Below are 18,090 nucleotides of genomic sequence, written 5' to 3'. Positions count from 1 at the left end.
TTTCAGCTCTAAGAATTTATCCTACAGTGATGTTTACACAGGAAAAGGTAAATATGAAAGCATTATTAACCAGGATACTAATTTTAGTAGTAGACCTAAAGCATCTCTTTGTTAAAGAAATAGTAGCTGGGACCTGGTGGCACACGCCTTTCATCCCAGCATTCAAGAGGGAGAGGCAGATGGGTCTCCATGAGTTCGAGGCCAGCCTGGTCTTCATAGTGAGTTCTAGGACAGCTGAAGGTACCTAGTGAAACTCTGTCTTAGAAAACAAGCAAACAGAAAACAAAACAAACAAATAAAAAACAGTGGCTACACATGTGAAGACAGGTAACATATGTGCCATCGATCTCATTGTGTGGTCTGGCCTCAAATTCCCAATTCTGCACGAACAGGTATACATGCCTGTTTTGTTTGTTTGTTTATTTGTTTTTTTTATTTGTGTGTGTGTTTGTTTTTTGTTTTTGAGGCACATTCTTATGTAGCCCAGGCTGGCCTTGAACTTTATAGTTGCTTTATAGTTGAGGATGACTACAATTTTAATTGCAGCACCCCTCTCTCTCCAGAGTGCTGGAATTATAGGCATGTTATACATCTATGCTGGCAGGATGACATCATCTTGTGCTGCAGGGCAACACAATTCTCTACCAATTTAAAGAATAAAAGGGCAGGAAAACTAGGGTCAAGTTTTATAAAACTCAGTCAAGTTTTATAGCAGTGAAAGTACAGGGTCTTTATGCTCCTAGGAAACCCTTCTACCACTGAGCTACTCCCAAACTGCAGAGGTATCAGTGAAGAATTTATTTATTTTTAAAGATTTATTTATACATACATATATATATATATATATATATATATATATATATATATATATGAGTACTGTGTAGCTGTCTTCAGACACACTAGAACAGGCATCGGATCCCACTACAAATGGTTGTGAGTCACCATGTGGTGGCTGGGAACTGAATTCAGGACCTCTGGAAGGGCAGCCAGAGCTCTTAACCACTGAGCCATCTCTGCAGTCCTAAGAATTTTATATAGAAAAATTTTGCTTATTTGGATTAAATATCTATTACTCTCATTCTTGTGAATCTTAATTTCTTTCTACCTGTTTGTTGTTGATTTTTCAAGACAGTGTTTCTCTGTGTAGCCCTGGCTGCCCTGGAACTCACTCTGTAGACCAGGCTGGCCTCACATTCAGAGATCTGACTCCCTCTGCCCCCCTCAAGTGCTGGGATTAAAGACCTGGGCTACCACTGCCTGGCTCTTTATTTTTTATTGTATATAACTAAATAAAGACAGCGGACAGTCATTTTCAGCCCTAAATTTATATTTGAATGGCCTTATAGATTCAAAAAGATTTATGCATAGGCTCAGACCCTGGACTGAGGTCAGGTTTGAATTGTATTATTTGCTATTTTGGCATCAAGACTATGTATACTATGTATATACATATACCCATATGCATATATATACATATATACATATATATGTGTATGCATATATATATATATATATGTACACATACATACATACATACGCGCATGTGGGCACACACACACACAGGACAAACCTCCTTTGCTACAAACATATTTTCCTAGAATAAATTTTTCGGGTTTTGACTGATCATCTTTTCCTTAGAAATAATAGATGAAATCACCATTTCTATCCTCTTAGGGATCAGAAGTTTTATATAAATAAATGTAGATATAGATATGATACTATATATACACATATATTATGTGTGTGTGTGTGGTGTGTGTGTGTGTGTCGGAGTGTAATCATTTGATCCATCCTAAGAACTTCACAAAAGCCTCCACACAGGATTTTCATGTTTGGTAGTGTTCGTTCACTTGGGTAGGCTCACTTTCCTTAACATTTCTGACTGCTTGTTGTTGTTGTTGTTGTTGTTGTTGTTGTTGTTTAATGTCCACTAATATTTGGTGAAAAGTGCTTTGTGCTTTTATCTCCTTAGGGAAATAACCACAATCTAACTGCCACCTTGAGATGTCTCTGCCTTCCTTGCTGTCTGTGATGCGTTCACCTAGCAACGGTTGCTGTGACGTGGAAACATTCTACTGGCAAATTGTTCAGGATGCCCGATCACTAGGGGGTCTCCTGGGAATTGATCTTGGATTTGGGATTTTCTCTTGATCATGTAATGGTAAAAGAAAAATTATGTTTTGCTCTTTCACTAATTGAACCATATGTAAGCTGCATTTTACATGTAAGAAAGACACACAGAGAGAGTATGAAGGTGGGATTTTTCAGAGTTGTAGAAAGTAAGCTGTAACCTTAAACATTGTTCGATAGAACTCCGCTTCTATTTTAAAATTTTTAATTACGTATGTGTTCATGTGTACTTACCATGGTGCGCTATGGTAGTCAGAGGACAACTTGCAGAAGGTGTGTGTGTGCGTGTGTGTGTGTGTGTACATACACATAAGTACATACATGAAAGTCAGAGGACAACTTTGAGTTCTCTCCTACCAGGTGAGCCCTAGAGATAAAAACTCAGGTTTTAGGGTTGTGGAGGTAAGCAGCCTTAACTGGATGACCCTCTCACTGGCCTTCTTTCTTCTCTTAAACCTCCATAAAAGAAAACCCTAAATAATAATCAGGGCCGGTGAGTACCCTTCCTTGAGTGGCCTGCTGGTCTGGTATATTCTGATCTGCGCTATCGCGCTCCTTAGAACAATTTCCTTGTTTCTTTGGGAATCCATGTGTGCTTGCTTCAGTGCTTTGAGTAAGGCACCAAGCACCTGGGAGCCTGGGGCCTGGAGAGATGGCTCAGTGATAAAGGACACTGACTTCTCTAAGTGAAGGCTCTAAGAGAAGATCTGAGTTCTCAGCACACACATGGCTGTTCACAACTACTGATGACTCTAATTCCAGGAGATACAGTGCCCTGTTCTGATTACCGGGGGCTCATGAACATACACAGACACTCAGGCACACACATATAAACACATAAATAAATATGTAAAAAGGGAACCTGGAAACACTCAGCCCAGACCCGGACCTCCAGTAACACTAGTACACACAAGGACCTTGGTTTTGACCCTTAACACTGAAAGGAAAGTAATATGGGGTTGCATTTATACTTTCTTCTGGGGTATAAAGAGCTCTGTAAACTATTGTATACACATTATCAATTTACATTTGAATTTTTGTGGTTTGGTTGTTTCTTAAGTACTATAGTTAGCATTTATGATAGTTGAAAAATTTTAAATGAGAGAAATTCACAGGTCATAAAGCTATGACATACATAGCAAGGACTGATATATACATACACACACATATATATTAGAAATATATAATTAAAATTTAAATGTATGATATAATGACATTTCAACTATTTTACACTCTCTTTAGAAACTAGGTCCACATTTTCTCCAAGAAACAAATTCAGCAGGCAGCTCCTTTTGGGGCCTAAGCACTGGAGACACTCCTAGAAGTTTCTGGAAATCTTTACTGTTGGCCCTGAGAGACCTCTACCTCTCGTCCTGCGCGCTATACAGAAACTTCCCGTAGAGGCACCGTGGGTCACCGTTGGTGGATCTGTTGTATGCTTCTTGTGCCTCCAACATGTCAAGGCCACTCCAGCCTGTAAGTCACTCGGACCCAGGGAGGCTTGCCAATAGCCAAACCAAAGAGGCCTGTGAGGCTAAGCCGCCAGAAGCCAGGCACCTATCACATCTATCGGCTCGGGAAAATGTCCCAGTGGTGAGTTGGACTCTGGTACTTTGTCCTCATTTTCAGAAGTAAGATATTGTTGTGTAGCAGTAAAAGCCAGTCTAAGAAAGGGAAGGTTCGCCTCTGACTGCCCATTGTGCTTAGCGCTTCTTTGTTAGAGAAGGATACAGAAGATGAACTCAGGCCTGTTAACAGAGCTCAGCAGGTAAAGGTGTTCCTTGCGAAAGCCTGAAGACCTGAGTTTGATTCTTGGGATCTACGAGGTAGACAGTGAGAGAACCAAGTCCCAAAAGTTGTTCTCTGACATGCAAGCTGGGGCACACACTCGATCGTACACACAAAAACAAATGTTTCAAAGGGAAAGGGGGCTGGAGAGATGGCTCAGTGGTTAAGAGCACTGACTGCTCTTCCAGAGATCCTGAGTTCAATTCCTAGCAACCACATGGTATCTCACAACCATCTGTCATGGGATCCGATGCCCTTTTCTGGTGTGTCTGAAGAGAGTGCCAGTGTAAATTACATACATAAAATACATAAGTAAATCTTTAAAAAAAGAAAAAAAAACAGAGGCTAAATGATATCCCACTTTTTTTGTTTGTTTTTTTGAGACATCATCTCATCCTATAGCCCAGGCTAGCCTCACATTTATGTCTCCTCCTACATCAGCCTCCAGAGTTCTAGGATTGCAGGTATGAGTCACCATACCTAGCTCTCTGATTTTTTTTTTTTTTTTGAGACTGTATACATGACTGGCCTGACACTATGTAGTCAGGCAAGCCTCACACTTTATATCCTCCTGCCTCAGTTTCCCTAGTGCTAGGAATACAGATCATACCAGTCTCCACTTACATTTGAAAAAATTTTTAAATGGTCTACCTACCTACCTCTTGTGTGTGTGCTGAGATCAGAGAACAACCTTCAAGAGTCAATTCTCTCCTTCAGTTTGTGGGTCCAAGAGCAGAACTCAGGTTTTCAGGATTAGCAGCAAATGCCTTTAACTGCTGAGCCATCTGGTAAACCCTCCCACTGCTGATTTCCTCAGAACAAGACTTGAAACATCTGGATCTAACACAACCTGCAGAAGTTTGGGTTTGCTTGACCTTTTTTGGTAGTTCCATTTACTAGTGCCCATTTCTCCTAGTCAGCACCCAGCAGAGGGTCTCTGATTCTCTTTTGTAGATGAGGAAACCCCACCAGGGAGCAGCCATGGTGATTTAGTAGCAAAGCGGGTGGTCCAACCCCCTCAGGTGCACTCTACTACTACGGGGTTTACAGACTTCTTTCATGACCTTAATGGGGATTTTTCTGGAATTTAAATATCTTCTTGGAGCAAAAGATGGCCCTTCCATTGACATCTTAAGAGCGCTAGAAATATCTACCTAACACTTTATCTTATTACCACTAAAGCAGTGGCTCTCAACCTTCCTAATGCTGCAGCCCTTAAATACAGTTCTTCATAGTGTAATTTTGTAACCAATTGCAATGCAAATACCTGATATGCAGGATACCAAGGTCATTCTTGGCTACATATGGAGTTTGATGGAGGCCTGAGATACAAAAGACTCTGTCTCAAAAAAAAATATTTGGCCACATTTCTACAATCTTATTACATGTGGTTTGTTTATTACACCCCATTTCAGCATGAGGAACTGTGTGTGTGTGTGTGTGTGTGTGTTGTGCTTGTTTTATTTTTTGCATGCCTTCCCCCTTTTCTATTTGCTTAGATGTTATACAACACATAACATTATTTTCACGGCTATGAACCTTTTATTATTAGGGTGGATTTGATCAAAACACATTTTATGCTTGTATGAAATTCTCAAACAATAAAGTATTATATTAACATATATACGTATACATGTATGTATGTATACACACACATATATCATAATTAACTCGAATCTTTATTGGTTGTTTGAATTTTTTAGTACTAAACTTTTGTAATTTTTAAACTTATTTTTCTGTTCTTAATGGATGTCCCTTTAAAAAAAGAAACTTCTGTAGACCATGATGGCACATGCCTTTAATCCCAATGCCTAGGACGCAGAGGCAGGCAGATCTCTGAGTTTGAGGCTAACCTGGTCTACAAAGTGAGTTCCAGGACAGGCAAGGCTACACAGAAAAATCCCATCTCAAAAACAAAAACAAAAACAAAAACAAAAACCAAAAAACAAAAACAAAAACAAAAACAAAAAGCAAAAACAAACAACCACACAAAACAACAAAACCAGCAGCCAACAGACTGACAAAAACAGAGAAGCAGCTTCTTGTGTCCAGGGAGGTGGAACCTTAACCCCAGCAGCTGGGGAGGCAGAGGCAGGCGGATCTCTGTGAGCTAAAGGTCAGCCTGCTCTACAGCTCTCTGTGAGTTTCAGGACAGCCAGGGTCTCCATAGTGAGACCCTGTCTCTAAATAGATAAATGAACACCCAAGATAAAAAATAAACAAATTTTAAAAAGAAAGAAAACCAACTGCTTGTACTAGTTGCATTTCTATTGCTATGCTAAAACACAATAGCAGAACGTAACATGAGAGTTCACTTCGGCTTATGATTCAGAGGGTAAGAGTCTGTCATGGGGGTGGGGGTAACAGGTGGGATGCCAGGCGCAGGAAGCTGAGAGATCACATCTCAGCCACAAATGAGGAGCAGAGGTCCCGCTGGAAGTGGCAAGAGGCTTTAAACTCACAAAGCCCTCACACACTGACGTTCTTCCTCCAGCTCCACCTCCCCACAACCCTTCCCAAACAACACCAACAACTGGGGACCAAGTGCTCAGATGCCTGGGCTTAACAGGGTTGGAGGAGCGTTCCTTGTTCAAGCTACCACACTGCTTTCGTGGTGTGTGTGTGTGTGTGTTTTGTATGTAATTGTATATGGTGTACATACACATGTACCTGTGAGCGTACAAGTCTGTGCTAGGCTAGAAACCAGCAACCTCAGAATTCCTGACTCTGCCTCTACTAGCCCTGGAGATAACCACTGAGCCATCCCTCCAGCCCAACCTTGCGGCACACACCCCCCCCCCCCGCCCCCCGCTACTCTCTCTCTCTGTCTTTCTCAGAATCTTTATTTTCTACCAAAGATATAACTCAGTACTGGCATCTTTACTATCATCTCCTCCTCCTCCTCCTCCTCCTCCTCGTACTCCCTCTCCACCGTTTTGATAATACTCTGTGGTCCAGGTTGATCTCAGACTCACATCAATCTTCCTCCTTAGCCTCCCAAGTGCTGGGATCATAGGCACTCGACACAGTATCCAGCATGTCTACTCCCTATTTTTTTTATATCTCACACTCGATATGTTTGTTTTCTTTCTTTGCAGAATTCATTATTAGAAGCTTTCTAAAGTAAGAATACATTGTCGTAAATTTGGTTTGTTTCTATAAAATATCTTTATTCTGTTCTTGAATCTTAAAACATAAACTGGGCGTGTGTTCCAAGTGCTTGGGATACAGGAGTTTCACAGTTTGACTACAGTTTGGGCTGTGTGTCTAAATCCTGTCTCAAACATAATTTAATCTGGTATGGTATACTAGATGACAGTTCTGGTGTTCCACTGAATTTTAGGAAACACTTATTTTATGCACTATGGTAATTTGGAAGTATGTTTCCAGCTAAGTATGAACAATACGAACTGTCTCTACTTTATCTGCCATCCCAGCTGCTGAGATAAGAAAATGTGGGAGGCTGGCGAGATAGTTCACTTGGTAAACTGCTTGTATCATAAACATGAGGATCTGAGATCAGTTTCTGGAATCCAGAAGAAGCCCACAGGCACAACCAAATGTGCCTGTAATTCTGGCACTAGAGAAGCAGACACAGGTAAATGAGGAAAGAGCCAGTGAAAAACATCTCAGAAAACAAGGTGGACAGCATGTAAGGAAACCACACACACACACACATACACACACACACTCACACAATATACACCATACACACTAACATATACTCACACACACACTAACCACACAAACACACACTCACAGAATACACACCACACACACACACCAACCACACCCACTAACACACACTCACACACACACACCAAAAAGAAAAAAAGGAAAGGGAAATATGAAAATGCTTGTCATGGTGGCTCATCCCTCTACCTCTGCCTCCTGAGTGCTTAGATCAAAGACATATGCCACCGTGCCTGGTTTTCCAGTAGCTACCTTTTTCCCCTTTTCTTTTTAGAAACTGCTTCTTTTATTTATTTTTTTAAGGAAAAATGAGCTTATTTTACATATAAGTATGTGTGTATGTTTTGTGCGTATGAGTGCCCTCAGAGGCCAAAGGAGGAAGTGGGATGGATCTCTTGGGCTAGAATTACAAGTGGTTGTAAACCACCCAACTTTGTGTCCCCTGGAAGAATAGCAAGTGTTCTTAACATCTCTCTAGTCCCTAGAAACTATCTTTCTTTTTAGATTTACCTGTGTGCATGACTGTTTTGCTGTCAGGCATGTATCTGCACCACGTGCCTGCCTGGTGCCCTGGGAAGTCAGAAGAGGACATTTGGTCACCTGGAGCTGGAGTTACAGATGGTTGTGAGTTGCCATGTGGGTGCTGGGCACTGAACCCAGGTCTTCTGCAAGAGCTACATGTGCTCTAAACTGTTGAGTCATCTCTCCAGGACTTACTGTTAAAATTCTTACTGTGCCTGCATGTGTATGTGTGTGTGTGTGTTTGGTGTATGTACACATATGTGTATATTTGTGTGCATGTGTGAATGGGCTTGCAGGTCAGAAGAGCATGTCGGGTGTCCACCACCCTCATCCCTTATTTTTTTCCTCGAAGGCAGAGTCACTCCCTGAACTTGGAGCTTGTAGTTTTTCTTTGTCTAGACTGGCAGCCACCAAGCCTCAGAAATCCTCCCATCTCCACCCTGGCCTGCCCAGTGCAGTCTACAGGCCTGCTCAGGACCATGATTTGCTTTTTATAGGGATGCTGCAATCTGAACTCTTGACCTCATATGCTTGCCCGCTTAGCCATCCCCCTTGCCCTGTTTAGAGTTAGCTACACATGGAAATGTCTCGGGATGGTTTATGTACGTTGCCTTGATTCCTGTACTCTCAGAGGTCACAGCACACAATCCAGATGGGCTGCATTTGCTTCCTGCCAGTAGAACCTGTTAGGTAAGTGTTCATTCTAGGAGAAGATAAAGCAGGGCAGCATGATGCTTGCTGTTTTCCTGGAGACTGTTGGGTTTGCTGGGATGGTATCTTAGGATAAATATCTTAAAGCCGAGTCCTGTTTGCAACTACTTATTGTAAGTGTTTGTGTGGTGTTGTGGGTTTTGATCCACAGGGCACATATTTCGTTAATTAACTGGCCATTTCTCTTTATAGGCTTGTTTTGATCCACCTCTTGAAATGGATCCTACAGGGAACCCAATCATACACAACACAAAGGCAGCCGACCCAGTCCATCCTGACCTTGCCAGCATGTTGGTGAAAAACAAGACTCTTTTAGCTGAGGTATATAGCTTTTACAAAAAACGAAAGTGGGAATTTTATCTCCTGAAAAGTTAGGGGAGAGAGAGAGAGAGAGAGAGAGAGAGAGAGAGAGAGAGAGAGAGAGAGAGAGAGAGAGAGAGTTCTGCTAACGGTTGGAGGCGTTATCTTAACCTAGTTTTGTCCCCACCCCACGCTGAATTCTCTCCTTACTGAGGAGCACAGTTTAGATTCATGTCTGCCTTTAACGCTCCTACTGAAGATGGTGCCTCATTCAGTGCTTTTGGAAGTCAGAATATTGCTAACGGAATACCATGCTCAAAATTTATGACACAGGGGCCAGAGAGTTAGCTCAGCAGTTAAGAGCTTTGAGTGCGCTTCCAGAGGACCCAGGTTTAACTCCTAACACCCACATGGTATCTCTGCAACTCCAGTTCCAGAGGATCTGATGCCCTGTTCTGCTCTCTGCAGGCATCAGGCACACAGACATAGATGCAGACCAAATACCCATATGCATACAATTTTTTAAAAGTTAAAGTAAAAAACTATTGTGGCATAATAAAAACTATAAGCATCTCTCTCTCTCTCTCTCTCTCTCTCTCTCTCTCTCTCTCTCTCTGTGTGTGTATGTGTGTGTGTGTGTGTGTGTGTGTGTGTGTGTGTGATATCAGCCTGCCTCTGCTTTCCAGTCCAAAATATTTTTAATGGAAAGGATGAGTTCCTATGTCCAATACTTCACCAGATAGCAAATATCCACTAATCTTATTTACTACTCAATAATATCGGAGTGCACCACACAACCCATGTTTATAGGAAGTGCCTTGACTTTTACTCCCAGTGATGAGTCCTGGGGAGAGCTTGTAGAGATTCTCTAATTGAGCCTGACCATCCTCAGGGTTTGCTGACTGTGATGGCCTTTTAGACTCTCACTGGTCTTTGTTACTGTGAAGGGCACTGCGCTGTAGCTGCTTATGTTTGCTCTGCCTCTCTATGGCTACCTCCAAGTAGAATCCTTCTGAATGCTTACAAATAGAGGCCAGCTATGGGTAAGCAGCTCTCCCTGTGGCTGTGTTTGCTTCCTAAGGCTACTGTAGCAAAGTATCAGACTGGGTGCTTAAAGAGCAGTGTTTTCCAGTGGTCATAGCAGCTAGAAGTCTGGGACAAGGTGCCCGTGGGGTGGTTCCTCCTGAGATGTTTCTTCTTGGGTTGTAGATGGTGATCTTCTCCTGGAGCCCCCCTTCAGCATGTGTGTTCAAGCTCCCTCCCTCCATCCTCCTATCCCTTCACCTCCTTCCTTTCTTGTTGTGTCTGGCCAGCAGATCATAGCCTGGGTTTTAGCCTGGAAAGGCATTTTGGAAACCTGGAAGAGAAGAGGGGCTAGGCGACAAGAGAAAATGAAGCAGCTGAGACAGGCATTCTGATCAAAGTTCAATGTAGCTAAGACAGTCATTTTGATCAAAGCTCAATTTTACTGTTCTGCACACAGTTATGAAGCAGGGGAAGGGGGCCCAATTCCCGCCAAATAATCTTGGGGTCCAATAACAGAGTGACCACGTGTATGGCTCTAAACAGCAAAGCGGCAGGTTCCAGCAGTGGGCATGGCAAAACGATTGAGCAGAAAGCTCCACCCCTGAGCAAGCAGGTTTCAGGCTGGAAGAGGGGAGACTACACTTTCTGAAGATTTATTCTATTTATATTTATGTGTGTATGTGTGTCTTTGTATGTGTCTGTGAACTTGTGGGAAAGTGATCCCAGGGGGTTGGGAGACATTAGATCTCCTGGAGCTGAAGTTACAGGTGACTGCAAATGACCTGATGTGGGTACTGGGAACTGAGTCCCAGTTCTCTACAAAGGCATCAAGGGCTCTTAATTGAGCAGTCATCTCTCCAGCTCCAAGTTTCCCTTCTTACGAGGACACTAGTCACAGAGCTGTCGTGATGACTCAGTGGGTAAAGCACTTGCTTCCAGGGTTGACAACCTGAGAGATCAATCTCCAGGACCCACATAATAGAAGAGAAAACCGGCTCTACATGTTGTCTTCTGATGACCATCTGCATGCTAAAGTGTGTGTGTGTGTGCACACGCAAGCACATGCTTCTACGTGAACTTTGTATTTCTTTCCATTTTATTTTATATTTTACATTTTAAAGGCATATTTGCCTCTATGTGGGATGGTTCATACTTGTCATCCCAGTATCAGAAGGCTGAGGAAGGACAATTGAATTTGAGAGCAGCCTTGAGTTGCATGAGACCTTGTCTCCAATAAACAAACAAACAAAAGTAGGGACTGGGGAGATGGCTTAATTGGTCAAGTGCTTGTCATGAAAGTATGAAGAACTGAGTTTGGATCCCTAGAACCCCTTTAAAAATCCAGGTGCTGTGAAGTGCACCGTAGTCCAAATGCTGCGAGGCAGAGACAGGACCCCTTAGGTTTGCTGGCTGAATGGGTGAGATCTGGGTTCAGTGAGAGACCTTGTGTCAAAAGTTAAGGTGGAGGGGCAGGTGAAAAGGTTCAGCTAGCAAAAACATCTGCCTAACAAGGGAAGCCTGAGGGCTTACGTCTGATCTCCAGAATCCATGTGTATTAGTCACTTCTACATTGCTGCAATAAAATGCCATGACCAAAAGCTACTTAAGGATTTGTTTTAGTTTACAGTTCCAGGGGGCTAAATGTCTACAGTGATGGGGGAGGCATTGTGGCAAGAACAGGAGGCTAAGAGATCACATCCCAGCAGCATATGGGACTCAGACATCAAACTGGACTTGGGGTGAAACTGTAAGCTCTCAAAGCCTGCCCTCAGTGACATACTTCCTCCAGCAAGGCTCTTCCTCCCGAGGGTTCCATAGGCTCCCCAGCAACACTGCTAATGGGGGGACGGGACCAAGCGTTCTGATATGTGAGCCTTAGGAGACATTTCTCATTCAAACCACAGTACTGTGTAAAGGTGGAGAAGAAAGACCTCACCGAGTTGCCCTCTGACCTCTACATAAACATATACCCTGCATATGTACGCATGTGTACGCACACAATAGCAGCAGTAGCATCAATAATACAGATTTAAAACATAAAGTGCAGAGCATGTGAGGTGAGAAAGGCAGCTAACATTGGCCTCTGGCTTCTTGCAGTACACACACTTGGGCATATCCCATCGCAAACACATGATCGTGGCACACATGCACATGTACAACACACACCCACAAACCGAGACAGAACAGAATATATGTTGTCCTAGTCTGCTTTTGATTGCTGTGATAAACACCATGGCCAAGACCAACTTGGGGAGGAAGAGGTTTATTTCAGTTTAGAGATCACGAGTCCATCATAAAGGTCAAGGTGGGAACCTAAAGGCAAGAATCGAAGTGGAGACCGTGGAGGAGTGCTGCTTACTGACTTGTTCTCCAGGGCTTGCTCAGCCTGCTTTCTTATACAGGAGCGGCACTGCCCCAGTGAGCTGGGCCTCCCCACATCAACTAGTCATCTAGAAAATGCCACCCCACTTGCCTATGGGCAATCTAATGGGGACATTTTCTCAGTTAAGGTTGCCTCTTCCCAGGGGACCCTAGTTTGTACCCAAGTTGACAAATAAAACTAACCAGAATTATCAGTTTATTATTGTAATTAATAACACAGTAAATGGGTTTTCAAGACCTAAGTTAATGTAATATAACCTATTAGTCATATTTGATAAGGAGTCAGGAAGTAGGTTTCCTGAGAGATCAAATTTCCTATAGTGTAGGGTCAGAGTACTCATTTGTTCTTGATCTGAAGTGCCTAAAGCCAACACAGGCTTGGGATGAGGAGAGGGGGAGCAGAGAGATGGGGGTCAGGGGAGAATGCTTGTAGGAGGAAACATTAGTAAATATCACAGTTCTGCCTGCAGGATCCAGGCCCTACTCCTCTCCACCCACCAGGCCATGGCACAGACTGTAGTGACAAGGACATGGGATCACCACGTCATGCCTGTCAGTCTTCTTGCCTCCAGTATGTCTCCGTGATAACGCTTGGAAAGTCTGTGGTCTTGTTAAGCTGGAGTTGGATGCAATTAGTAGTAATAGTAGTAGTGGTGGTGGTGGTGGTGGTAGTAATAGTATGTCCAGTGTGTGTATTCACACACTGTCATTTGTAAGAAAAACACTCTACCCACTGAACTGTAGTCTGGGTCTATGCTCTGAGAGTCACTTCTCGCCTTTCACCCTGTGGGTCTTGGGGCTGATGCTTAGGTTGTTGACAAAGCCCTTATCTGCTAAGTTACCTTCCTGGCCCTTAAAAAAAAAAAATGCTTTTAAACCAAACTGTCAAGAAAGGTTTCAGGTGTCTTGCTTGAAAGAAATATGTAAACTGTTTTCAAGCATTTCAAAGATTTTCTTCGGTTCCCGGTTTTAGATGGAGTCTCGCTGGGGTGTCCCGGCTAGCCTTAACCTCATGGACTTGATTGAGTCTCCTCTCCGGGATCCCAGTTAGCTCAGGCTACAGCCGTGAGCCACAGTGCCCAGCTTACTGCACTATCATGCTTGGCTTTCAAAGTATTTTTTGAAGCTACCCTCTGTGTGCACATAAACATCTGAAAAGTTCTCACCATTTTGACATGGTTTGGATACTATATACATTTAAAAACCATTCCAGCCAGGCGAGGTGGTGTGCACCTGGAGACCCAGTGCTCAGGAAGGAAACTGTGGAAGGGGGTGTCTTTTTTTTTTTTTTTTTTTTTTTTGGTTTTTCGAGACAGGGTTTCTCTGTGTAGCCCTGGCTGTCATGGCACTCACTTTGTAGACCAGGCTGGCCTCGAACTCAGAAATCTGCCTGCCTCTGCCTCCCAAGTGCTGGGATTAAAGGCGTGCGCCACCACGCCCAGCTGGAAGGGGGTGTCTTAGTTAGGGTTTTACTGCTGTGAACAGACACCATGACCAAGGCAAGTATTATAAAAACCAACATTTAATTGGGGCTGGCTTACAGGTTCAGAGGTTCAGTCCATTATCATCAAGGTAGGAGCATGGCAGTATCCAGGCAGGCATGGCACAGGCAGAGCTGAGAGTTCTATGTCTTCATCCAAAGGCTGCTAGTGGAAGACTGACTTCCCGGCAACTAGGGTGAGGATCTTATGCCCACACCCACAGTGACACACCCATTCCAACCAGGTCACACCTATTCCAACAAGGCCACACCTCCAGATGGTGCCACTCCCTGGTCCAAGGATATACAAACCATCACAGGGGATTACCTCAGAGGCCAGCCTAGTCTACAGAGAGCCTGGGAATGGGGCATGCTTAGCAATGCACGCATATCTAGTTTTGGTCTCCAACTACACCTCCTCCCTCAGGCCATACTCCATAGCCTCTACTGGCATCTTCTAATCTAATAAAAATGACAAAGTCAGAGCCGGGGAAATGGCTCAGAGAGTAAAAGTCTGTCGCCAAGGCTGAAAACCCGAGCTTTGTCTTCAGGACACACATGATGGAAATAGAGAACAAAGTCCCTCAGGTTGTCCTCAGACCTCTGCATGTGTGCTGTTGCATGTAACACACACACACACACACACACACACACACACACACTCGCGGTTCCGTTTTCTGCTTCTTCCTTCAGGATGCCCAGACACTGCTACACACCAGTACACACCAGACAGGGAAGGGTGAAGCGAAGTCCAGAATGGGTGGGTTAGCAGGATCCAGTTCTGTCAGTGAGTGCTGGAGGGAGACAGCTCTCTTAGACGCTATTCAATGAAGCAGCTTTTAAAAATGAATTTCAGCGCCGAGCAGCGGGGGTGCACGCCTTGAATCCCAGCACTTGGGAAGCAGAGGCAGGCAGATTTCTGAGTTCGAGGCCAGCCTGGTCTACAGAGTGAGTTCCAGGACAGCCAGGGCTACACAGAGAAACCCTGTCTTGAAATATACCCCACCCCGCACCCAAAAAAAATTTCAACAAGACAGCTTATATGCATACACTTTATTCAGGGCAAATCAGGGGATATATACAAACATTGACACAGACACTGACACAGACACAGACACAGACATATACATATTAACACTGGAAAGTGGGAAGGGATTCTTAGGGTAAAGTTTCACTGGCGGAGGTTTAGATTTCTGGGGGCACCTCATTTGCATGGAGAGGCATTCCAGAAAGTTGAACTTGTAATTTTGCCAAAGATTATGTGATATTGCTTAGGTAAAAGATTGGGGTTAGGCTCCCTAGATCAGGCAGAGAAGAGAAAGCCTCGCTAAGAAAAGGGAGTCCTTTTTCATTTTGCACCAAGCTAAAGAAAGCAGTCCTGACATGGTAGATTATAACCATGTACCGAGGTGCAACATCCACATCCACACACACACACACACACACACACACACACACACCACCACCACCACCACCACCACTACCCCCCCAAATAAATATAATTTTAAAAATAAAAAAATTCAAGCCAGGCGTGGTTGCACACTCCTAGAGTACTCGGGAGCCTGAGTAAATAAGATATTGAGTTTACGATCAGCTTGGATTGCTTAATGAGACCTTGTCTCAAAAAATAAAAATTTAGTGACGGTTATGATTACATGGTATCCTCATGTTCATGTTATAAAAGGGAGTTTAGCGATTGCAGCAGGATACCTGAGCCCCGGCATGAGTCATTTCTTGCTTCCCAGGCAACCTACCATTTAGTCCCGCAGGGACCCAATTGTCTTGATAAGGTGGTTTTCTTCTTCATGGCATGCATTTCATTTTTTTTTTTTTGGTTATAATTAAACTTATCTCTTTGTGTAACATACAAAAATAATTGCAATGTGTTTCTACCCTATAATGGAGACACAGGTGCAAGGAAGCTATATTTGGGTAAGGCCAGATATAGAAAGAATAAATGTGAGCCTGTTCAGTTGCTGCTTGTGTGCACTAGCTTAGGGAATATGGCATTGAGATAAAACTCTTGCATAGGCGGGCTGCAGGAATAAGAAGTTAAATCACATATAAAGTTGGATATTATAAGTCAAATACAAATTCAGTGCATTTTAAAGATTTATCTTTATTTTATCTGTATGAGTGTTTGACTGCATGTATATATACATGGCTGAAAGAAGATGTCAGATCCTCTGGAACTGCAGTTACAGAATGTTGTAGACCACCATGTGGGTGCTGGATGCTAAAAATAGAACCTCAATCTTGGGGGCTGAGATAGCTCAGTGGTTAAGAGTGCCGACTACTCTTCTGAAGGTCCCAAGTTCAAATCCCAGCAACCACATGGTGGCTCACAACCATCTGTAACGAAATCTGATGCCGTCTCTGGAGTGTCTGAAGATAGTTACAGTGTACTTACATATAATAAGTAAATAAATCTTTTAAAAAATTATATATATATATTTTTTAAAACCTCGGTCTTTTGTAAGATTAGTAGGTGCTTTTATTTATTTTTAAGATTTATTTTTTTACATACTGTATACACACATATATATATTTATATATACTGTACAAACACATATATTTATAATTACACACACATATATACACATGTATGTATTTACATATACACACACACACAGTATTCACACACACATATATACACACTGTAGCTGTCTTCAGACACACTAGAAGAGTGTTGGGGTCCAACCTTGACATAGGATTGGAATTCTCAACTGAAAGCAGGGATATCTGGAAGGCGCATAATAAACAGACATAGACAACTTTTTGGGTATAAACTAACAGGCAATTTTTCAAGGCTTAAAGTTGTTCTCTCTCTCTCTCTCTCTCTCTCTCTCTCTCTCTCTCTCTCTCTCTCTCTCTCTCTTGCTCGCAGCTTGAGGCTGCACACACTCTGTATTTTTCTACACTCTGCTTTTCTCCTGTGTGCTTTTCTTTTCTCGAACTCCCACACTCTTAACACCTCTGTGTGCTCCCCTTTCATTCACACACACCACATGCACTCTCCTTTCACTCACACACACACTCTCCACTCACTCTCCCCACACTCTCCTCACACTATCCACTCACTCCCCTCATACTCTCTCCTCGCACTCTCTCCACTCACTCCACAGTCACATCAGACTCACCTTACACACACCTCATGCCCACTTCACTCACCATATTTTCTCTCGCCTTTTTCTTGCCCCAGTCTTTTATTGTTTCTCCAAAAACAGGTAGAAAAAAAAAAGACATTGTATAATCATTGCCAAATCAAATTCAAAAGAACAACCACATCCCACAAAGAATCAAGAATTATAATTGCTCCCCAAAGTTTCAAGCTTCCCCTACTTCCAGGCCTGTAGCCAAAATAATAATAATTGTAAACTTATCATTATTTAAACTTTAACTTATTATACTTCGGAGCTCAGAGCTCTGAGGCCAGCTATTTGCATTTTCTTGTGAAGTCCTAATGATAAACGACATGGGCAAAGCTGCCAGGTAGTGGCCAGAAAGAATCAAGTTAACCCTAACTCAGTAAGTAGTTCTGCTAGCTTTCTGCTTCTCTACATTGCACGCAGTGACTCTCCTAAGAGTCCCAGTGTTTTGACTTAGTTTTCCTAGGATATAATTTTATGCATTCTATCCTTGCTTATCCAGGGACCACTCTCTAATGTTGTGCAAAACTTATTTCATAACTTCAATAACTTTTTCCTTTCTCAGGGTCCCAATGTTGGCTCTATTTCATTTTCTAATAATTTCTTCAAACTTTCTTTGCAAGTCAAACATTAATCTGGAACTACCATTGTGCAGTTATTACATTGTTTCCAAGATGAGAGTGCACAGCATACACCTGGGCTATTAGGACTGTGCTGTGCTGTGCCCCTATGCCTCAATTTTTAATTGTTTAAGAATCATTACATCAAGGAACATCTACTTTCATAGAATTCATCAGAGCAGCAGAAGAAGGATAGTCAGATAGAATAGAATAATTATGCACACCAAGGTCAACTGAAAAGCAGTCACGCACAAATGAAATCTATACAGCCGTTGTCCAGGAATAAGGT

The 18,090-nt window shown here is 42.8% G+C and overlaps 1 protein-coding gene across 1 annotated transcript in view; it reads left to right on the top strand.

The window, feature by feature from the left end:
• Positions 1-2,071: 2,071 nt before the first annotated feature.
• LOC110306936 (coiled-coil domain-containing protein 170-like) overlaps positions 2,072-18,090 on the top strand; it is a 42,710-nt gene continuing 26,691 nt past the window's right edge. The window contains exons 1-3 of the mRNA XM_021179105.2: positions 2,072-2,161; positions 3,373-3,723; positions 9,037-9,165. Coding sequence (XP_021034764.1) covers positions 3,586-3,723; positions 9,037-9,165 — 267 coding nt within the window. The 5' untranslated portion in view covers positions 2,072-2,161; positions 3,373-3,585. The remainder of the gene's footprint in view (positions 2,162-3,372; positions 3,724-9,036; positions 9,166-18,090) is intronic.

Source organism: Mus caroli, unplaced genomic scaffold (assembly GCF_978045245.1).
Source record: "Mus caroli unplaced genomic scaffold, Mus_caroli_1 scaffold_14, whole genome shotgun sequence".
NCBI lineage: Eukaryota > Metazoa > Chordata > Mammalia > Rodentia > Muridae > Mus > Mus caroli.
The sequence above is the reverse complement of the archived record's forward strand: the minus strand, read 5'-3'. Positions and strand labels throughout refer to the sequence as shown.